A 24,341-nucleotide genomic window follows, 5' to 3' on the forward strand; every position below is an offset into this window, starting at 1 on the left:
GAAGATCCAATTCGCGACCCACGGATCTTCTCTGGCCGGCTACCTCCCCTGGTATATTATTCCTTTCTTTTGGCCAATTTCTACTATTTTTCCAGCGATCCGAGGTGCCTGGTAGAGGCTATTGTTCTGGCTCAAGTGGGGTGAAATGGACACAGAATCATCCTCTTTCAGGTTATTGAAAAACCCGTCGTGTGAAAAGGACAATGGGTATAAAAAGAGGTGTCATGTTTCAAAAAGAACCCTGTTGTTCAAATTATAGTGTCCTTTATTTACTGTGGCGTCTGTGGCATTACAGGATAAATGTTCAAGGATACTTAGCTGGAAGAAAACTTGACAAAACTGTTTTAAAAGGTGGCTGTCCAGCAAACTTGTCTAAACTTAACCATGTACAGCTTCATTATGTTTATTGTAAATAGGTGCTAAATGATACAAATAGTTTTATGTTGTAGGTGCCTTCTTTGTGTCTTTTCCACTCACTCACTCACTCATTCACTCACTCACTCATTTACACACACACACACTTTGAACACACTCACTCACTCACTCACTCACTCACTACATCCTCTTGTGTGGGGTGCCAACCAAAATCTATCATGAGGAGTTTTACAAATTTTTGATACACCAAGGGTTGAGACAAGCTGGCCTTTCATCTCAAGCTCCTTTCTATCCAGACCCTCCTTCCAACCTTTGGCTCTGGTTGACAATGCAACCTTCAGGAGTAACTTTCAACCTATGATTAACTCCTGACCTCTGGTGACCCCTCACACAAAGGCTCTACAGAAAACCAGGCGGGCCTGAAAATTGCTGATATCTTCCTAAACCCTTTGTCCTTCACAGATCTGGTGTCAACAGTCTCAATTTTCATACCTGATTCTTTCCCAGGGACATGGGAGCATTTTTGGTACCTGACCCCATTTCCAACCCAAAGGAAGGTCTGTATTATAGCCTAGTGGATATGGATTATTACATAGATAGTTGTTCCTTTCAATTCATTTTGTGGAAGTGTAGAGTTTTCTGTCATAAAAAAGCTATTGATACTAAAAATATGAAATTAGATTATAAATTTTCTGGTTGACTTAACTAATGAATTATTGCTTATTGCTTTAAGTTATTCTTTTAAATTTTCTGAAGCAAAGTTGAAAGACAAAATCTGTTTAGAATACAGAAAAATCTGTTTAGAATACAGAAAAAATATTCACAAAACTTATGCCAGAGCACCTTTTTGGAATTGGAAAAATCTAGACTAACCAGCATCACTTGTTCTTACCTATAGGCTGTACCTCCACCCTGTATCTGCTCAAATGTCTACTTAACAGCTTAGGTAATGCCATGTGACAAGATAATTGGCTTAACCCTGACCTGCTGGACCCTTCAAAGGGAAGGACTGTGCCAGGCAAAATTACTAGTTCCCTCTGTACTGAATTTCATACATTGTACCTTACTTACATGTATCTATGCTGGGTAAAGAACACAATGATATGGTCAAACAGCATTTCCTTTCATTGAAACATAAACCATACAGTCAAAATTGCCCAAGAAGACCACTCTATGTGGACAGGTGGTCAAGGGACAAATTTGTCACACTGGCCAGGTGGTCCTTATGTAGAGGTGGTCACTAGTAGTACAGGTTTGATTATATTGTGCATTTAACATGTTTGGTTACTAAACACAAGCCACAGCATCAATCCACAAAACTGTAATAATACTAGTACATTTCCTATGACAGTACATGTTTTGTAAATAGAGAGAGTCATAAAATTAGCCTGAGTGCCATCCTTTTTATTTAATAGCTCTATAAAATCGCTCCATCAAAGTATATGGGAGCCCTAGTAAACTTGGTAAGATGGCACCTAGGCTACCAGGTATTCTAAAACCACATACCTTGTCAAAGAGAGGCTTCCACTTCTACAGGACACCAGCAGGCAAGCCAGGAGGACATCAGGGTGTGGGGAGAAGGGGACAAAAGAGAGAGAAGATGATTAATGTGCGAACTGGGAACAAGAGATAGCCTCTACCAGGCTTTGGAAGCGGCTGGAACAAGTAGAATTTGGCCCAAAAGAAAGACAGCATGCCAGCAGAGTTGGTCTGCTAAAAGAGTATAGTTACCTGGCAGTATCCATTCGCCAGAGACACACATGAGAGTGGGTGGGTGTTGGACCTCTCTGGTGAATGGATACTGCCTGGCCAATTTCATACTCTTTTCCCACCCTAGGATCTACTTGGAGATTAATGTTATCTCTCTTTTTGGCCAGTTTCCACCTTTTCCAGACGCCTCCTGAAGCCTGGTCAGAGGCTAAGCACGTGACACAGTTCTATCCTAAGAAGCCTGGTAGAGGCTACAAAAGTGACACAGTTCTGTCCATCTGATTCTGAGTGCCACACAAATGATGATTAACGACATCAGGAAGATGCTAGTCTGTAATCAAGATGTCTGACACTGATAAACTACACAATACCAACACAGCTGGGGAAGGGAAGTTCTGTATTTTCAGTTTTACTTTCTGGGTTCTTCTTTCTTTTTGTGGCCTGCGTGCCATCCAACTTGTAAGGGGGCATGCATGCCCTTTTTCGTAAAGGCGTAATCAGGCCTTTTTAGCCTTCGTAATCCATCGGCAGCCTCCCAAAAAATCAATGTAATTCGTAATAGCACATTAGCCGCAAAGTGTAAAGTTGTAATCAGCTCTGAGACTTTAACGTAATTGGTGGCGAAAATTTTGCATATTTCGTAATCGCTAACCCCCATGCAGGCCCTCTTGTAACAGTGATATTCATAATTGCACCACTTAAATCTCCTTGGACAAACTCAATAGACTTTTCTTAAGATGTTTGTTTTTAAAATACAATTCCGAGTGTTATCAATTAATGTTATGAAGTATGATCAAAATTTCTTTCAAAAACTGGATTCTTTTAAAAAATTGACAAGAGAATGTCTGGATTGTAGACTAGAAACTGAAACCCAGGCCTACATGTAGGTACATGTACACATGTTCTCTGTCTGTTGCTGCTAATTTGTGTGAAACCAGAGCCTAAAGCCCAGGGTAGGCAAGGGTCAGCCAAGCAGACAGGCTTAGAAAATTGGGGCTGATCAACTTTCATAACAATTAACTTCTTTCCTCTACAACACATCAAAGGAATGGAGAAACTGTTGCCTTTCTTCAAAAAGCAGTTACTCAAGCAACTGGATATAATTTTGGAAAATCATATCCAATTTCTTTTGGCGTATCGTATTACCTGGATGTCTAACCTTCATCGATGTGTTGCCTTTCTTTTTTAAAGTTTTATCTTTAGAGATATTGGTTGTAAAAAGGCAGTCACAAATAGACAGAAGTGATTGCTGACAAGGATATTGGACTACTTTTTCACTCACAGGGCAGCTTAAGGTTGTAAAAAAGACTTTGCTACTGTCCCTAATAAGATATTGTAAAATGTACTTGTTTAGAACAGGAGTCTATACTAGCCTAGATACCAGACCCATAGCACACTAGACCTAAAGTTTTTTATACACTGTATAATTTTGGGCCCAGTGTGCTATGGGTCTGGCATCTAGGCTAAGGTCTTACATAATCGTGAATTTAGTTTGAGAAATGTTTTGGCATGAGCCCAAGAATATATGAAAAGGTGGGTCAGTGAAAAGGTGGGTCAAAAATGATTTATGCTTTGGGAAATGTTTATTAATTAAAAAAGACCCAAGGCTCGAAATGTTCCGCACTGCAACTCCTGAACTTTTAAATCGAGAAGCCCTAATTTGGTAACTGGTATTCTACTGTTACCCGATCAGTGTGTTTTCAAAATATCATAAGGCATCAAAGGCTGAAAAGGGTACAAGGCAGAGTTGATTGAACAAAAGGCATTCTGTCAGGCCTTGGAAAAATGTTGTGTTAGAAGAAAAAACTGCCAGCCCTTGTCTTGTTTTGTGTGGACCTCTGCAAGGAACGTAAATTTTTTGAGCTGATCGACCTTTTCTAGCTCCATGATCTGACACCTGAGTCATGAAATGTTGTACAATCAATTGGTTTTCCAACATTGACATTGAAAATGAAAGTGTGCTAATACAAGTTTTACTTAGTTAAACTGTATAAGCTGAAATAATCCCTATCTACCGACCCTAATTTTTTCAGGACTGAAACAGGAAACATTTTTTCTCTAGGCCTCAGCATGTTTTCAAAATATCATAAGGCATCAAAGGCTGAAAGGGCACAGGACACAGATGATTTAACAAAAGGCATTCTGTCAGGTATTTTGCCAGATGGCATTTCAAGAGGAAAGGTATAATTGACATAACAAACAGTTATTTACAATACAGTTCTTCTAAATGGAGGAAGTGAGATGTGATCAAAGAGTTTAGAATTTGGAAAATCTCATCAATTTGCTTATAACGAACTTACACGTGTCAGTAACTATGATAATTATAGTCGGAGATAAGGTATAAAAACAACATGTCTTTTTTGTTATGCAAAAAGGAAAAAACATGTTATCTGGACAAATATTTATGTCAAGGCTACTGTTTTGCAGTGAAGCAACCCTTTTAGTCTCTACTCTAGGTTTCTGAGCAGAGTTTCTTTGGCTTTTTTACTGATCGCTGTTTTCTGCTAGCTCGTTTGTTCTAATAATTAGCCAAGCTTGATTAACTCTTCAAGAACCCACATACCAATGAAACTTCGCCACATTAGAACACAAGTATGATCACAAAATAGCCCAAATTAATCTTTCATCCTCTCTGCAAATAATATAAGGAAAGAGACCTGGCAGCTAAAAAACAGTCTCCACCAGACTCCTTTGCAGGCTGAATAGATATGCAGGCAAACTGGACCCTCTATGGCTGGCCAACTCTCCTGGCCAGCTACATTCTTTTCAGGCCAATTTCTACCATATATTCAGCCTGCATAGGAGTCTGGTGGAGACTAGCTAAACAGGTCTGGAGCCCAGGCTACACAAATTGACCAAAAAATAACCAACAAAACCACCAGTCACACTGCGAAAAGGTCTGCACAGGAGGCTAGAGTCAGTCTGGTAGAGTGAACTTGAGAGGCTTCAAGTTCGACCACAACATTTCAGCATGGCAACTTACTGGCACCTGGTAATCTTCAAGTACATAAACATCTCAGCCACAAACCTGCCATTTAGTGGGTTACACTGACTCAGAGGTATTGTTGTATCCATAACCAGGCATGGTCCTGGATAGTCCACACGCATCTAGAACCATGCTTTATTCAGAGCCATGCTCAGGCACGGTTCTGGATAGTCCACGCATATCCAGAATCGTGCTTTATCCAGAATAATGCTCAGGCACAGTTCTGGATAGTCCAACTCTATATCCAGAACCGTGCTTTATGATGAAGTTTATCCAGAATCATCCTCAGCCATGGTTCTGGATATTCTACGTGTATCCAGAACCATACCTGGACACACATGGAGACTATCCACAACCATGCCTGATCCCAATTCTAAACCATTCAGTCATAGAACTACACTCTGGTAGATTAAGGCATATTTTCTGACACTATGGTGTTAAGAATATGCTGTATACTACTGTACATTTTATATTTTTACATACCTAAACCTACGAAAATATTTGGGTGCAGAAAAAGAAATTTAGTTGCACTAAGGTGCACATGCACCCAGTATTTCGCGCTCTGTTCAGAGACACAGGTGTGGTAGCAGGTTGATTGAAAGGGTCAGACTGAGACCTTCCCCAGCCTCCTCACTGGTTAATGGGCCAGACTACGGGCACAAATTAACTCCACTCTGACAGACACTCTCATGAGGGCCTGCAGGGGGGGGTCCCGACAACGCTCTACGCTGAATTCGGAAACCTCTCGATTACGCTTTATGATAAATCCCAAGTGGCTACAATGCATTACGTAGAATTAAAACGGCGAATACGCTCTACGCAAAAATATTAGAGCGGTCCGTCTACGCTCTACGTAGAATTAAAACGGCCGATTACGCTCTACGTTGAATTAGAGTGGTCCGTCTACGCTCTACGTAGAATTAAAATGGCCAATTACGCTCTACGGAAAAGGGCATGCGGGCCCCCGTTAATGGGCCAGACTATGGGCACAAATTAACTCCACTCTGACAGACACTCTCATAACCAAACTCCCAGACCTGGCCACAGGTTAGGGAGGTGGGCACAAATTAAGTACAGTTTGACAGACACTTTCAGAATGGTTAGTCATCTCTGACAGACTTCTACTCAGCACTGATCTGAAATTCAGATGTAATTGTATGTTGTTGTGCTACATTCTTCATGATATATTTGTGCATAGGTATAGAACACATTCCTCCTGGGCACCATTTTAAGGGGGTTCGTCAGTTTGACTTTGTTTTCTGTTTTCCCTAAATATTCAATCTTATTTCAGTAAGCCTACATGTAATATTGGGCTGCAGTTGTCCATATTTTGGTTATATGGACCCATTTATTATACAGCAAAACCAGTTGGTTAATAAACATAGGTTAATGAAGGTTAGACATGTGGGTAACGAGATACACTGGCAACTGGGTAGATTTTTCACTTTTTCGGAATCTATCCAGTTGCTTGAGTAACTCTTTTCTTCTGCAGAAGAAAGACTAAATTAATGTCACATCTTCCTGAGCACAAAAGTTATCTTCCATGCAAAATTTATGACCCTAGTATGTCTAGATCATGAGATATCAAAACCGGACATTCTGCTGCAGTACCAAGAAAAGCCACCTGGGGCAGAATTTAATCATTTCTTGGTCTCATCAAGACCCACCCACTTACCAAGTTTCATGACAATGCATACTAAGCTTCTTGAGTTATGCTGTTCACAAACAGACAGACAAATGGACAAACACTACTGAAAACATAACCTTCTTGGCAAACGTAATAAAAACAAAGAACACAAAAAACTTACATCTTCAACAGCCAGTGGCAGCTGTGGATATTCTATGCGGATCATGTCCGGCGTCAGCACGCTTCTCTGACCACCAACACCGGACCCTTCACTCATCTCGAAGTTAAAGTTGGTGTTTGTGGTTGTTGTGGTGTTTAGCAGCGAGGCCGGCGTCTCGGGGAGAACCGTGATCTCCTCCAGCTCAGGGGCATGCCGGATCATGCTGCCCAGACCCCCGCCAAAGTCGTAGAAATCATAGAAGTAACACTCCCCCTCCATGGCTCCCATTCTGCAGCGAACCACACGGTCTACGGGCCTCCCTCTCTACACAGCTAACCTGCAAGATACGTGAGTTAACAGTATTAGCAGTGTTAGCAGACCCCTTCCGAAGTTGTAGAAATCATAGAAGTAACACTCTCCCTCCATGGCACCCATCCTGCAGCGAACCGCACGAGCTACGAGTGTCCCTGTCTACACAGCTAACCTGCGAGACATATCGGTGTAGGTTAGACATTCAGGTAATACCTACATACCTACCTATGGTAATAAGGCAACACCAATTTAATTTCTTGGTTAACGGATTCACCCACTTCATTTTTTTCTGATTTGCAAATAAAAATAAAAATTCAGAATCAACTGCAAAATGCTCATATTGGCCTGTTTTTATTTTTATTTTTTTTTCGCCCGCCCGCTCCATTATTTTTCTAGAAAAATCCGTTAACCAAGAAATTAAATTGGTGTAGCCTAAGATACACAAAAAACATTTACTGGATATGATTTTGGAAACAGACGTTTCAGGTAAAGTAAGTGACACTGGAGAGTTGTTACAAAAGCAGGTTTATAGAAGTTTAGGGAGTTTATTGCAAATTCATGCCCGAAGGCTAATTGCAAATAAAAGCAACATGTATGAAAAAGAAGATACGATTATGATAACATAAGAGTCTACATGATAGTACATTTTACAATATACATGGTACTAATAGTAATTTTGTTGGTATAAGTACGAGCTGATTGATATGCAAACTTTAAACAAGTGAAGACAAATTTTTTGAAACTACAGTCAAACCTGGCCAAGTAGACCACCCAGGGGACCACTCAAATTTGGCCTACTTGAGCAGGTGGTCTATTTGAAGAAAATAAGACCAACGCAAGACATTACAAAAATATGGCAGTTTACAAGTATTATATTATTATTATTATAATTTATAAACCATTATTGCATCATCAAAGTACATGTATATTTACTCATTCTTTCTTGACATGCACACAAAAGTATAGTACTAGTGGTTGACACATGAACAAGCAAAACACTGATATACTTCCAGAAATAAAATATTTATTGCATAGAAAGTACATGTATTTGATTTTTACCACTGCAGTGCTTTGAAACATACAATCATGTACCACAGGCGTCGCATTTACGCTTCGAAATTTCACAAGTTACTAGTATCTACACTTGGGTGTTTATAAAATTTAGCCTACATTACGATTTAGAGGTTTCTTTATAAAGTTACAGAAACGATAAGGCGTTCATTTTGTGCTACTACGGGACAATTTCGAAAACATGAGACGAGTTCCAAAATTCAGCGTCACCCAAGCGTGCAGACAACAACAATCAAAATGGCGGCCCGGCGGCCAACTTCACAAACGAGTTACAAACTACGAGAAATGCGGCATAAATCTGCTTAATTCTGAGGTAGAAATACAATCAAAAGTTTAACGTCATTTGTACTACAAAATGTAAAAGCCCCAGTAGCGTGCTAGCACGTGCTACGACTAAAACGAATCGAAAATGTGGGAACAAAGCGTAGTGAAAGAAAATGGCGTCACATTTTTTGCGAGTCAATTTTTACGGTAAAAAATACAATTAAACGTTACTGTTAAAGGCTACAGTGTCTGTAGAACTTTCTCGATGCCGCCCTGGATTCCATTACGCTCCCAAGACGCCGGGCTTCGCTGTAAACTCGTCTGCGGCGCCGGACATGCAGCGGCGTGCACCGGCATGGCGTGCAGCATGCAGCGGCTTGAAATAATTTGTTAAGATCACCACGGTCTGTATGAATCGTTCAATCGGTACCACAGTTGTCGACCAGACCTTTTTCTTCAAGTTAATTATGACGTCCCCACGTTTGTACTTTTCCGAGACGCTTCTTTGGTACAATTAAACCGATCTTTCTCAAAGCTTCTGTGAGTTGTTTACAAGATTCTCAGATTGGGATATTTCACCAGCATCATGGGTGAGCAGCTAGTTGAGTAAAGAATGAAAACACCTTTTAACTCCAAAAATTTTAAGCCCTCAAGTCACCATTAGTAAATGTACTTTTCTTTTATTCAAGCATCGTCTGTGACAAATAAATTTACATTTTGTACGGTAGATTGTACAGTAGAATCAAACAGCACGTAAAGTTTTCACCCATATTACAGTAGTCTGTTCCAATGACCCAACATCGTGACCCCCTGGCGCCATCTTGAATCGCTCGGCCGGCAAAACACAATTTTTTGCACAACGTAAACAGGTCGATCTCTCCATAAATCCCCGCGAGTTTTCATTAAAAATCGATGTAGACACACTTTTAAAAATGATGCGGTCGCCATGGGAAGGTTTTGGTCCCGCGTGGTCCCGACTCGAGCTGGCCGCGGTCGCGTCAGGCAGGTGGTCTACTTGGGCAGAGCGCTTAATGCTTGTGCCTATGGGAAAATATTTTCGGGACCGGGGAAAACCGGTCTATTTGGCCAGTAGGTCGTCTTGACAAGGTGGTCGCATGGGCAGGTTTGACTGTACATGTATCCCACTAACCTGTGGTACCTGGAGAGGTGGTGTGGTCATTTGCGGTGCGCTCCTCGGCTTGTAGTGTCTACAGAACGCCGTGTGAACAGGCTGCAGGAATGTGGACCGTTCCAAATCCCAGAAAATCCCTCCGGCGTGTTATCACAGTGTGGTCAAGCTCCTGGCTGCTGAAGTCCTCTGAACGTAATCTTTTCCACAAACCTGTAGTAAAAAAAAATAACAGTTCAACAGGCATCAGTGTACAGGGATTGTTGTACAGTACAGGGCTCAAAACACTTTTTTTTTATTACCTGTCATATCATAATAATATGTGAGCCATGATACTTGATAGCTCAAAATATACCACTTGCATATGCAGGTAAGTGCAGGTAAGATTAGAGCTCTGCAGATATTCCTAACCTGCACTGGCCCATGTACTACAGTTATTTTGTGCTCTGGATACTAGTATCCATTCCTATTTTACTAGCTGCCAGATTTTTATTGTCTATTCTGCAAACATGTCCAGGAGTCTTTCTGAAGAGCCTGTACAGACAGTAACCAGGCATGTCTGGATTGGCTCATGTCCTGATACCCTAACTAGATTTACTAGAAGGAACACTCCAGCATTGTTATTTGCGTACAATGGTGTTATCTGCCTTCTCCAGGCGTTAGTTGCAAATTGGTCGTGAAACCGAAGCCTCGCAGGCTGCCCTGGTGCTGAAAGATAGAATCCCTCTCTAACTCTGGAGCTGTAACTTTAACAACAAGATAAACCTCTCATTGTTTGTACTATAAATTATACCCCCTATGTTTTTGATATGCCCCATATTTTCTGTTGCCACCCAAAACATCTGCTTGGAGATTAGGCAAAACTATGTACAGACTCTACAGCCTTGCACGGCATGTGGAGTCTGTCTGTGAGTTCAACTTGATGTAAAGACTTTGCACCGACAGGTAACAACATTCCTCACTGCGGCTGCCAGGCATTCTGATACAAGTTACAACAAATATCAATTTGCATAAAAAATTTTAAAAAAGAATGCAGACTATCTGCATGCAGACAATGTTGCAGCCTAGAGTCCCGATATCAGGCTACAATTTGATAGACAGCATAGTTTATGACATCTTATATAACCTACAACACTGTCCTATTTTTTGTCATCTACATGTACATGTCTTTCCATAGCCTCCATAGCATGCCAAAAACTGGAGGTTTGGGGGGTCTTCAGGGTCTTTGGGAGCTTTTATGTGCTATTTTCTGATTCATTGCATATAGACAACATAGTCGGCTTGGTAGAACTGGGCTAATCAGAAAACAGCCGAAGACCACCAAACCCCCAGTTCTATAACTTAGTATAAGCCTGCTACGGAGGCTAGTCTTACTGCACATTCAGCAATACCATATGAGTGAAAAATCAGGTCAAGAAATGACACTGTAACATCCTCTGATGCAAACAGGGTTACGTGGTGATATTGAAAATGCTTCAGTCGTCATAGCAGAACTCACACTCAGGTAATCCAAGAACAAACACCTCCCTTTGCTGCAGCGCTGTCAGTAAAATCAGTTCACGACGGCTACAAAATTAAATCAACAGGTGAAATTTTCACTGAAAACCCACCCAGCAGGGCTCTCCCTAAGCAATGAAGCAAGCGTAATCCCCTTCTCCCCAAAATCCTAGCACCTCTCCCAAAATCTGCAAATTTATTGCCTTCTCGTAGTATTTTCATAAAAATTAGCTGATTAGGGGGCTCTCCCCAAAAAATTTCTGGGGGAGACCTCTGGAACCGATGTGTACCAGTATTGGCTTAGGCATAAAGCAAGACCACATCAGAACAAGTTGTACCTTTTGAGTTGCCTAGGAACAGTCTATTCAAAGTTGTTGAGTCTGAACCACAATCTCTCACCTGTCTATAGTATCAGTCCAAGCATCACAACAAAACAAACACGGCCAGGGAAGACAGGTAAAAACCGATGTATGTGCTATACTACAGTACTCAGTATTAGCTTAGGCATAAGCAAGAGCATGTCACAACAAAGTTGTACCCGTTGACAACACAGGGCTCTCCCCAAGCAATAAAGCAAAGGGTGTTTCCCCTCTCTACAAAATCCCAGCACCCCTCCCAAAATGTTACAATTTAGGGTTTCTCTCAGTATTTTCATGAAAATTTGCTCATTTTTCCCCCACGACATCATCCGATAAGGGAGCACCTCTTCCCTGAGAAATTATGGGGAGACCCCTAACAACAACTTTGTATTACCTGTTTTAGTGCTCGGAACAGTCCATCACAGTCACAACCCCTCACCTGTCTGTAGATTCAGTCAGAGCATCCGACCAAAACAAACACGGATACAACAGACAGCTACAAAATCAAATCAACAAGTAAAACCAGTGTGTACTAACACAGTGTTGGCTTAGGCATGAGCAAGGCCAGGTCAGAATAAAGTCGTACCTTTTGTGTTGCTTTGTAGGAACAGTCTATTGAAAGTTGTCGAGTCTGAACCACAATCTCTCACCTGTCTATAGTATAGTATCAGTCATAGTGTCCCAGCAAAACAAACACGACCGTGGTCATGTAAAAACTGTGTGCTATATAGGTATTAGCTTAGGCATAAGCAAGGCCATATCAGAATAAAGTTGCACCTTTTATATGGCCTGTTCAGAACAGTCTATTCACAGTCATAACCCCTTACCTGTCTGTAGATTCAGTCAGAGCGTCCGACCAAAACAAACACGGCCGCTGCGGTAGACAGAGCGTGTGTGACCACCTCGCACCACCAATCAGAACAACTCTGCCGCGGCCACGTATCAGGACTACTAATCCCCTCGCTCACTAAATAGATCAACTATAGCTCAGCCTACACACCAATTGCAAGCTGCTGCTAGCTATAGGTTCTTTCAACACATGTACACAACATTGCCTACCTCCAAGCAGATCTTTTGGTAATATGCGTATTAAATTGAAGGTTGGCTGGCGAAAAGAAATATTACAGTACAAAAAAGAAAACCTAAGTAAAATTGCCTAAAAACAGCTCGGCAAAATTGCAAAAGCTGCTACTAGATTCTTTCAACACATGTACACAACATTGCCTAGTCTCCAAGCAGATCTTTGGTGGCTACAAGACAGTATCAAGTTTACAACAGTCTAAAACTGGAACTGTTATATACCAGTACCACTGAAGTTTGGCTGGCAAAAAAACAAGTACTGTACATTGTACAAAGAAGAAAACCAGAATAAAATTGGCTACAAACAGCTACAAACAGCATATGCACCAAACATTCTTTCTAGGTTCTTTCAACACATGTACACAACATTGCCTACCTCCAAGCAGATATTTGGTGGCTACAGGACAGCATCAAATCGAAGGTTTGTTGGCAAAAAGAAATATTACAGTACAATTTACAAAGAAGAAAAATTGCCTAGAACAGCTCAGCAAAATTGCAAAAGCTGCTACTAGATTCTTTCAAAACATGTTCACAACATTGCCTAATCTCCAAGCAGATCTTTGGGGGCTACAAGACATTATCAAATTGGCAGGGCAGTATTCAATACACAACTGAAGGTTGGCTGGTGAAAAAGAAAGATGAGTACAAAGAAGAAAACCAGAATAAAATTACCTAAAAACAGCTTTTTTTGCACAGAAATTTTTCTTTCATCCAACATTGATTTTGGGTGAAAGAAAAATTCCACTAATTTCCAGTGCAAAAAAGAAACCCCGATAAAAAAGTCTAACAACAGGCGAAAAATAACCCAAAACCCAAACCTCTGCTTGGAGAGAGCTCAGCATACATGTATGCACAAGCTGCTACTATACTACATTCTTTCAACACACAACATTCACCCACGTATTAATCTAATTCTCTCTCACAGTCAGAAAACAAGACCCCTATTCATTTTCTTGATAAAAATGCAGTCTTTCAGGCTTTGGTGGTGAGGATTCGAAGCAAACATCTGAAGAATCCATAATGAGAACTCCACCTACGTGTGGTATTGAGTTAATTGCAGGTTGGATTGCTGTTCGTTTGACTGTTGTGGTTAGACTGTACTTACACATGCCTGGATGGTTCAAAACTAGAAAGAAGTACAGTATCTACACTGTACAGGACTGATTATAGTCTGGGGTTTAGATTACAACATAGTCAAGGCTCGAAATACTGGGTGCAAGTGCACCAAAAATTGGAGCTGTGCGCCCAATTTTTTTGGCACATATCAAATGTATAATAGTATACAGGATATTCTTGGCATCTAAGTATCAGAAAAATAATAAAATCTTTGCTGTAATACTTGTTTAAGATGTTGAAGTTAGCTCCCTTTTCAGATTCAAGCTAAGAAGAGGAGCAGTAGGAATTAGGTTTCATTTTACATGGTGCACCCAAAAACTTTTTTGTGCACCCAAACTTTTAGCTTGGGTTCACCAGTGCACCTTTTCACAAAAATGAATTTCAAGCCCTGATAATGGTAATGTTTAGGCACCCCATACCAGATTTCATTATCAAATTGGCTAAATTTTATCAATATCAGTCACACATGGTTCACAGACCCCTTCTACCCTTCCACCCCCTTACAACACATTTGGTACAGCCTGTACAAACAAAACATGGACTAAACCAATATAAAACAGGAGGGGGCGGCCCTGTGTTGACAGATGATGACCATGTGTTGACAGATGATGGAGTAGACACCCAACAGACACCCTCCTGTGATGTTTGTTCTTTGTATTTACCTGAGAACTGGAGGTGTGACTCTCAGCTTACTGAGGAGGTGTTTGTAAACAATGACACACTCTTTAATAAAATCCACTTAAAATATTTGTTTGTATGTATACGTTATAGACCTTACGAAAGTCGCTGTACTTTTGTTGTGTCAATAAAGAATGTATAATTTAAGAATGACATATTTTTTAGGATATACTATTGAAATTTCTATTCATAAACTTTACTGCATCAATCAAAGACCCCCCCCCCCACACACACACACACAAACATACAAGCATAGCCTCCACCTGGCTTCAGAGCTGGCTGAATAGAGTAGAAATTGGCAGAATAGACAGATAACATGCCAGGGGAGTACAGCTTGCCACTTTCTTGACTTAAGCAGACCGACTCCCCTGGCATGTCATCTGTCTTTCTGGCCAATGTCTACTCTTTCCAGGCCCTTCCCAAAGCCTGGTAGAGGCTACACACACGTCATAAAAAAAGTGATAAACACAAACAATTTGCAAATTAATGTATGTCACCACATATTGCTATACAGCAGCTCTTGTTTGCAAGTCACCAATATTAAGTACTAGCAAGGAGGTTTAAACCTCCTTGGTACTAGACAACTCATACAGACTCTACAATATACCTGCGCCTACATCTCAGTACATTCTGCCAAGAAATCTGACCTACATGTAACTACAGTACCTCTAAAACCTGGAACATGTGTAGTTCCTCAGCCCTGTCATGTGGAATAACACACAACAGGCATCAGACAGGCAGACAGGGAGGCAGGGGGGCCTTAAACAATCACAGGGACAATTAATCATGGAGACAAGGCAGGTCTAATACCTAGCCTCTACTAATCTCCAAGCAGATCTTTCTGTGGCAAGACAGTATCCATTGGCCAGAGGAGTGTCCATTAGCCACCGAAGGCTAATGGACACTCCTCTGGCCAATGGATACTGTCTTGCCACCGAAAGATCTGCTTGGAGATTAGCCTCTACCAGGCTTCGGGAGGCGGCTAGGTTAGCCTCTACCAGGCTTCGGGAGGTGGCTGTAAAGAGTAGAAATTAGCCAAATGCCAGGGGAGTTTGTCTGCTGGGAGAGAACATTTTGCAGCACCCGCTTTTTCCAGGACCAAACTCCCTTGGCATGTTACTAGTATCTCTCTATTTGGCTGATTTCTACTCTTATCAGCCTACTCCTGAAGCCTGGTAGAGGCTAGTGTAGTTTCTCTGACCTGTCATGTGGAATAACACACAGCAGGCATCAGTTAGGCAGACAGGGTGGCAGGGGGGCCTTAAACAATCACAGGGACAATTAGGAAACAATGAATCATGAGACAAGACAGGTCTGACTGTCCGGTCAGCTGAGCAACAGTCACTAGCCTCTAACAGGCTTTGGGAGGCGACTGGAAAGAGTAGAAATCGGCCAAAAATAGAGAGAGATAACATGCCGTGGGAGTTTGTCTGCTAGAGAGTACAGTTTGCCCCAAAATGTACCAACTTCCTGGCATGTTATCTCTCTCTATTTGGCCAATTTCTACTCTTCCTAGCTGCCTCCTGAAGCCTGGTAGAGGCTAAGCAGTTACAACATGTGGGAGGAAAAAATCACTGCTACAAACCTTCAGGATAAGGCAGTTGAGGATACTAGTAGGTGTAAGCTGAGTCTTGTAGAACCTACATTACCCAAGTCTTGTAGAGTACTATGGGGTGTGTACTACTAGTACTATGAGAGCAGCGTGGGTCTGAATGGCCTTGGGGAATTGGGCTACACCACTACACATAAGGGGAGGGTACTTTTAAAGCATAGGCGGTTTGGGCTGGTGAGAGACAACTATTCCCGTCTGAAATGTAAAATGGAAAACCTCAAATAAAGTACTCACCCCGACTTTGGCGATGGCACGAGACACATTTGGGATTTTGAAAAGTTTAAAAAGTGCATACTTTTTTATTCAGAAATTTACGGTAGTACACACAGTTATTGAGTTAACAGAAGCCTCTCTAAACACTGTAAATAGCAGAGTACTACAGTGAAGAGGCCAGGAGAGGCCTGACCACAATACAGACCAGGGTTCTGTGGCTGCAGAGAAGAAAAGGTACGGACTCACGAGGTCAGACCACAACAATAGTACATGTCAACCCCCTGGCTGGCTGTCTACTGTGGAATAAAGTACTCCTGATGTGTCAAGCAGGGAAACAGACATGAGAACTGTGGTTTGTGGAACCTTTGGGGAACTGGTCACTGGATGCTTCCTTACATAGGTTTTCACAGCATAAATACAAATAAAGTTCTCCATTGTCCAACATCCTGCTACTGTTACTGTATTACTATGTGACAGTTATCCCTATGTTGTCACAGACTTACAATATCACCTATCAATAGTAACATTCAAGTCACATTGATTGAAGTGTAACTAACTATTGTCAGTTAACTGTTTTGAAGCATAGTGAATAGTAAAAAAACAATATAATCTCAACAACTCAAGGCCTTCTAATAAATTATGATATTTCTTTGAAATTCCCAGTCTTCAAGAACTCAAGGTAACACAACAATGCCTTAGTTTAAGACGACATACCTCAAGTGTGAACCCTGGTGACCATCCCCATTCCAGCAGTACATGTTACACTGTACATGTATCAACACAGCCTGACATACACCAGACCCAAGTCAGGAAAAAACAGCCCTGACAAAGAATGCAGCCTGTTTCCATGTTCCATGTTCCCTTATCACCCAGATTTATCAGGTGTTTATATAAATTATAGTCCTTACCATACCACAGCCTCTGCACTAATCCTTTTCTTACCCTAGGGACTAGAGCTAGAGGACCTGCAAATAAATATTTTTATTTATAGTCCTTACCATACCACAGCCTCTGCACTAATCCTTCTGTTACTCTGGGGACCAGAGCCAGAGGACCTGTGAATAACTATTTTCTAACACTGTAACAGTTTTGCCAACGCTCTTGACAGGTTGAAAGGAATAGAATGTTGATAGTTTGGATTCACCGATGTTGTACATACATTTTCAGACATTTTTACCTCAGAGTATGAGATATCCTAACATTGAATTTAGTGTATAGCTACAATTGAAGGCTTGAAATTAAATGGTTAGCTAGTACATTTAAGGAAAAAGACACGCAGACCCTCAAGGCAAGCCTAACATCTGCTTGTAAGTAAAGTAAAACCAAACAACCTCCTGGTATGTTATGTCCAAAACTTACCCCCCCCCCCACTCTCTCAAACAAAAATATACACAGCAGAAAACTTTAGATTCTCTACTGGAGTTGGACAACTTCATCTACCAAGGTATTTATGTACTTAGGCCTAGGAAAAAAACTGTTGATCACTAGAAATCACCAAAGTCTAAATAAAGAAGAAGAAAAAAGATAATCCCTACCTACAATACCTACCGACAATACTTTTTTCAGGACTGAAACAGAAAACAACATTTTTTCCCTAGGCTTTACTTAACTGTCCTCCCTCCCTGAAAGCCTGAAAGCTTTCGGGTCCCAGTCTCTGTATTGTGGTGGCCACAAGAGTGTTAAAAGCGCCGTAATTGAAAACAAGTAGGCAGAAAGAGCTGCACAGACCACAGTATTTGTTTCCTATCGGCTTTCCCTGGAGAAGCTGCCCACTTAGCTACAGCCTCTTTGTGCTGGGATAAAAAAGGACGCTGATCTCCAAAGCAATGGCCTGGGTTTGTAAAGTATGTGGTGAATGGCGACAGGGAAACATTTTTTCTGTTTGATGGCTCTATTTATAAGGGAAACCATCTAACCACTTGCTTTAAATTAAAGGCACCCAAATGCGATTTCAGGGCGGTAAAACTGAATTTTCAAAGTCAATTTGCTGGTCGTTTTTTAATGTATTAAGTTGAATCAATCTTTTCCCATATCTGTGAGCCAAAAATCTCCAAGCAGATCAAGGGTGGCAAACAGACTGTATCAAATCGGGTGGCGTATTGGGCCCGCTATGGCCAATGGATACTGTCAAGCCATTTTGATACTTTTTGCCATACTAAGGTCTGTTTGGAGATTGTCTTACCTTTACCAGGCTTCAGAAGGCGGCTGGAAAGAGTAGAAATCGGCCAAATAGAGAGATAAACATGCCAAGGGAGTTTGTCCGCCACTCCCGAACTATCTCTCTATTTGGCCGATTTCTACCTTTCCAGCCGCTTCCCGAAGCCTGGTAGAGGCTAGAGATTATCTTGAAGCCTGGTAGAGGCTAGAAGAGAGTTTCACAGTGGGGGGTCTGACTGGACATGCTGCACACCAGTACCTGATGGCAGAGTGACAGGCTCTTTTGGTCTCTGCTCTACATAGTCAACAGGCCGTGAAGCGGAGGTGATGACAGGGTAGGGACCTGTCACAGGCACAAAGGGAAGTAGTTACAGCGTAAGGTTTCACAATCAATGGGATTCTTGGATATCCTTCTTGTATGGTATTGCGTGTTAGCCTCTACCAGGCATCGGGAAGCGGCTGGAAAGAGTAGAAATTGGGCAAATGGAGAGAGGACATGCCGAGGGAGTTGGTCCTATTTCCCTGTAAGCTCCTTGGTCCTAGGCTATAGAGTAGTACATTTGGAGTGGCAAAATTGCAGACTAACTCCCTCACATTTTCCCTAACCATATTTTCCCTTCTAGTTTTCCTTCATCATCAAGTTCATGGGACCTGTCACTGGGCACAAAAGGAAGTAGTTACACTCAGTAAGGTTTCACAATCAATGGGATTCTTGGACATCCTTCTTACATGATACTTTCTAACAAACTTTTATCCACTTTTTCTCGTCCATGAAACATTAAAATCAAGGTAACTACATGTATGTAATAGATATAATATTTTGTGCTTTACATTTATATTTTTAATATACAGTATTTGTGTTAAGGTCATCCTCTCTCTGACTCTGACTCTCTCAGTCTCACTGACAAAAGGCAGTGGATGCTACCTGAAACATCTGACCCGATTCCAAAATCATATCCAGTTGCTTGAATAACTGTTTTTTGGCGTATTTCTACCACTGTTATTTATTTCTACAACAGGAAGCATGAACCAATGACAGGATGTGGACTAAGGGGACAAACTTGCTGACCTTTAGTTTAAATTTGATAAAAGTTCACCCAACTCTGACTCACTTCCTCAAGCGTTCTAGCTCACAATCTCTTCCTTCCCCTGAAAAAGGAAGTCCCCATCATTTTCCAAGAAAGAGGAAGAACCCACTTAGGCGGAAACGGTATAATTGGCAGATTAACGTGGTGATTTCTACACTACGAACTCTATCATTAGTCCTGAGGAATGATGCAGGTAATGGTGGGTGCTGTCAGCCACTGGGGGGGGGGGGGGAAGTATGAGATTAATGACACTCCCCCAAGGGAGGGGGTGGTGCATTAACCGTGAGTCAGGGTCAGAATGGAGCCAAAATCTGACTCCACAAAATGTAACTAACGTCTACCAGGCTTCGGGAGACGGCTGGAAAGAGCAGAAATCGGCCAAATAGAGAGATAACATGCCAGGGGAGTTGGTCTGCTCGGGAGGGGCAAACTGTTCTCTTCAGCAGACCAGCTCCCTCGGCATGCTATAGTATCAGTATCTCTCTATTTGGCCGATTTCTACTCTTTCCAGCTGCCTCCCGAAGCCTGGTAGAGGTTAAAATGTAAGTAACTAACCCCCATGTAAATGTAATATCTTCAAAACAAAGAAAACTTGTTTAACTTTTGTAGAAAAACTTGAGAATAAAGACTTGAGGGTTCAGGAATGTTGGAAGGTAAGAAGTGCTGGTATTTGCCATGCCAGAAACATTCCAGAGATGCCTGCCATGGTGAAGAACATGTTCACAACAAACGGAACACTGCAACACAAGGTCACAGGGCCAAATACGGTACTTTTTGCTGCATACCTGAACTGGTCCAGGTAACACTGAATACTGTTAAGAACGTTCTATCTAGTAGAATGCACTTGATGTTACCTGTACCAAGCAAATGTTACCAACGCTACTCAGAATTTATTATGGATCATAACTTCAAAATGTAGGTGGTAGCACCATACCAGCTAATACACAAATAACATACACATATACACATTAAACCCAGGACATGGCCCAGTCCAGGTTAGGTGCACTTAGGCGACAGAAATACCTGCACAGCTTCAACTTTACCTGCACTAACCTGTATATAATACTGGTGGTATTTCAAGTCTACAAGGCTACAAACAAAAGCTTCTCTGGCCAATTATATCCCCTTTTTAGGCCGATTTCAACGATTTATTCAGCCTGCAAAAGGAGTCTGGTGGAGACTAAGCGTTACAGCCGACCTTCCACGGCACAGCTGTGTTTAGATGGCCGGTTCCTGACTGGAAGTGTTCCTGACCACAGAGTTTCTTCTGACAGCTACAAAATCATCAGGGCGGGAAGTGAAAGTTTACCTTAGATCCTGCTTTAAGATAACAAACTCTGTGAACCAGAATGGGCCACGTGCTGCATATTATATTGCCTATAGTTTCTCTACATTTATATTTGCCTTCGTAGGATAACTACATTTTGTATATGAGGCTACACCCAGTAGTATATAACTACAGAGCCCTAGATCATCCTCTACCGCCTGAGATGACCGTCGGCTGAAGTCAAGAGCGGCCCAAGCTGGAGATAACTCCTACCTGGCCTGAAGGAATCTACATCTACATCTACATCAAGATACACCTATAATGATAGTATAACAGTAATATATTTCATGGTGATGTCTTTATTTGTTCTAGATAGATCTAATTGGGTTGACTATAAGAAAAAACAGCTGTAACTTGATGACAATGCTGTTGTAACTGAACTGAAACTGAACTGTAATACCCTGTAGAGTAGACTATTGATTTAGATTGTACACCATAATTTTAAACATGAGACATTTTTAGGAGCGAAGACATATAACGTTAGCTGGGACTAAACAAATTACTAAACATTGATGAAGACACCAATTAAGGTGGTTACAAATGGTTGCAAATAAAAAGACATAGTCCTAAAGAAAGACATAGTAATAAAATGAAGGAAACCGATAAAATATATCAACTTGGAAGTTCAAAATCAACTTCTCCGTTTATATTTTTCTGGGATAAAAGTTTAAAAATATCAACTTTCTCTAAAAATCTCACTTGAACTACAAAAAAATGTTCCCACGCACCACTACTCAAAGCATTCCTCAACTCCACACCAAAAGCGTCGCTTTGGTCAGAAAAGCCCACAAAACACTTATGCATAATTCATCCCGCACGCGTTAGGCAATAAACTAAAACAAGCGGCCCAATCTGTTTGAGAACAAAGCCGACTCGGGCACTTCAAATGAACCCATTCTAAACTGAAGCCGTACAAATGCAAAAACGTTCCCCGGTTCGAATCTCTTGAGCTCGAGTTACGCCTTTGTCTCGTGCCCTCGCGATTGTTTCCAAAACTTTCCGAGGTAACTTTTCCCACAGAACTGGCGAGGCAAGGTGGGCAACAGCTGTGGGGATAGCCTCCGTATCAGGCTTATAGAACTGGGGGTTTGGTGGTCTTCGACTGTTTTCTGACTAGCCCAGTTCTAAAAGGGGGCAATTCAACCAGGCCGGCTATGTTGTCTATATGCAATCGGAAAATAGCATATAAAAGCTCCCAAAGACCCCGAAGACCCCAAAACTCCCAGTTTTTGGCATGCTGTGGAGGCTATGTGGGGAGGCGTAACGGCAGAGTGCTCGGCTCGGAACCAAGAGGTCCCGAGTTCGAACCCTGCCATGCCACCTTGTGGCGCCGAATGGCAGCCGCACAGACCCTTGCGACAGTTCCACAAAAATAATTGTGGAACAAATATGTGTATCATGTGAATTTATTTGATTGTTGTAATTTGTATTGATTATTATGTGATACCCTGCATCAATTCAGCCGTATAAAGGCTGCGACTGCACGGGTACTGTTTGGACAATAAACACCACCTATCTTGTGCCCTTGGGAAAAGGCACTTTACACGACTTTCCTGGATGAATGCCTGGCGAACCCCATCTCGTATTAGCCACAAAAGGCAGCCGAATCTTCAGCTAGTTGAAGGCGGCTGCTTCAAAATCAAAGAAGTAGAGAGCTCTGATTCTGAACTGAACACAAAAACTACGAACTAAAAACACTTACCTTAGAGTTTCTAACCCAAGTTTTTAGTCCAGATCCTTGGCTGTAGCGTCGTGTGACGATTTTACAGAGCAGTTCCCGTGGTAGAACGTTCTGTGCAGTGTACCAGAGGGAATTTTAAGCGGGAGAAACACACACAAACCAGAACCGAACTGGCTCGAATCACAACTAAACACTCACTCAGGCAAACACGCCTGTCTCAGGGGAGGTCAAGTGGGGTCACCGCGCAGGCGGACTGGGGAACATTCGGACCGGACGAGTCCACAGCAAAAAAAAAAAACTAGAAAGGTAACATTTGCAAGCAAATGCAAGATGTTTACCTCAGGATGGAGTCACCTACCATTTATACCTTTATTGGGAAGGATGGGTGGAAGCATACTTTGCTTATACTGCTAACTTTTAACTACTAAGATTATACTTATTTATAGAGTAACATTAACTGGGGGATTTGAATAATGTTTTTGCCCTTGTAAGTCCAGGGATGAAGTTAAGTTAAAAATGATTCACTCAGCACACACTCTCATCATGTTTGCAATTAAGAGGAAAGATGCATGTATAAGTCATGTACACATTGAATTTATCTTGACAGCTTTAATTAAACAATTTGAAACCTTACAGTTGTCTTACAATCTTGTTACGCTATTGAAAATTACAAGTACGAATTTGGATAGCATTTTACTTAAATATGGCACTTAACTTTTATTTGACAATCTTATTGCAGGTATGTAGATAATAATTTTGATGAAATTTTATACATTTTAAACTCTAATTGCAAAAAAATGGAGACTATACAATTTGGCTTATATAAAGTACTACAAAACTAAACATGCATAATACATAAAACAAACATGTAACATATACTATAAATCCATACATAATATTTCCATACACTGCGAAGCTAAACATACATATTGAAAAAACTATACATTTCTTACATATACAATGCAACTTAACATACGTATCTAATATTTACGTACTGGAAGGAAATCAGAATGGTACAAGTGTTTTTAGAAATGGTCGCAATCTGCTGTATTGTTCTGTGGATGGCTGGGTCCAGGTCAGTCCGGTTCCTCCCCAGTCAGTTTCTCCTGGACCAAGCTCTGCTTCCTTCCTTACATGAGGTCCAATCTGCAAGATAGAAACAGGAGAGTATGATTTTGTAGCTGATTTTGTATATTTTAAAGCTGATCAGAAACATAGATCACAGAAATTATTTACTGTGACTAAGTCATTCCATACCTGCAATAACATTGTGAGATAAGATTGATGTGAAATTTTGTAAGTAAATCTGTCGAGATTGTCAAAGTGCTTGTTCTTGCATCATTGTCCTCAATTACTAGTACTGTAAGTCTCTTTAGATTCGCGGGGCCTAAAGTTCGCGGTTTCGGGAAAATGGACAATCCGCGGTATTTTTAGATTCGCGATTTCTCCTTGGCTATTTTTCAAAGAAAAATTTGTAAAGTGTATATTTAAAATCATAAAAGTTCCGGCATAAATTTATCTCCTAAAACGCGGCGCAAAAATTTGTTTCGTGCACCGCGCGAGACTGCCGGCGGTAAAGCTGACGATCGATCTGACGCACGTGTAAACAATTTTCTTTGTTCGGAAATAAGCGCTAAAATGCTATTTTCCACGACTACATATCGATACTCTAGTGACGAAATGCATAATCGAAAGAATATATATATTACTAAGCAAATTTATGCCGTCTTCGGCGAGATTTTGAACCCGGAAGTATGCAAAGGTCGCCTTCGGTTTTGTAGGACCACGGTGAGCGTTTCTATCCAGCAAAACAAGAAGAAGAAAAAAACGCCCGCAAAACAGGGCGCAAAAGATAATCAACTAACATTTCCCAGGTACCAGCCGTTATATTTTTCATAA

The 24,341-nt window shown here is 41.3% G+C and overlaps 1 protein-coding gene across 1 annotated transcript; it reads right to left on the reverse strand.

Moving 5' to 3' along the window:
• Nucleotides 1-1,452: 1,452 nt before the first annotated feature.
• On the reverse strand, nucleotides 1,453-9,803 carry LOC109462628. The gene is made up of 4 exons (XM_019759190.1): nucleotides 9,656-9,803; nucleotides 6,880-7,195; nucleotides 1,851-1,905; nucleotides 1,453-1,457 (listed from the first exon to the last, which is right to left on the reverse strand). The coding sequence occupies exons 2-4, from the start codon at nucleotides 7,144-7,146 to the stop codon at nucleotides 1,453-1,455; spliced, it is 327 nt and encodes a 108-aa protein (XP_019614749.1). The 5' UTR covers nucleotides 7,147-7,195; nucleotides 9,656-9,803.
• Nucleotides 9,804-24,341: the final 14,538 nt, after the last annotated feature.

Source organism: Branchiostoma belcheri, unplaced genomic scaffold, assembly GCF_001625305.1.
Source record: "Branchiostoma belcheri isolate BF01 breed outbred unplaced genomic scaffold, Haploidv18h27 scaffold12, whole genome shotgun sequence".
In the NCBI taxonomy this organism is placed as follows: Eukaryota; Metazoa; Chordata; class Leptocardii; order Amphioxiformes; family Branchiostomatidae; genus Branchiostoma; species Branchiostoma belcheri.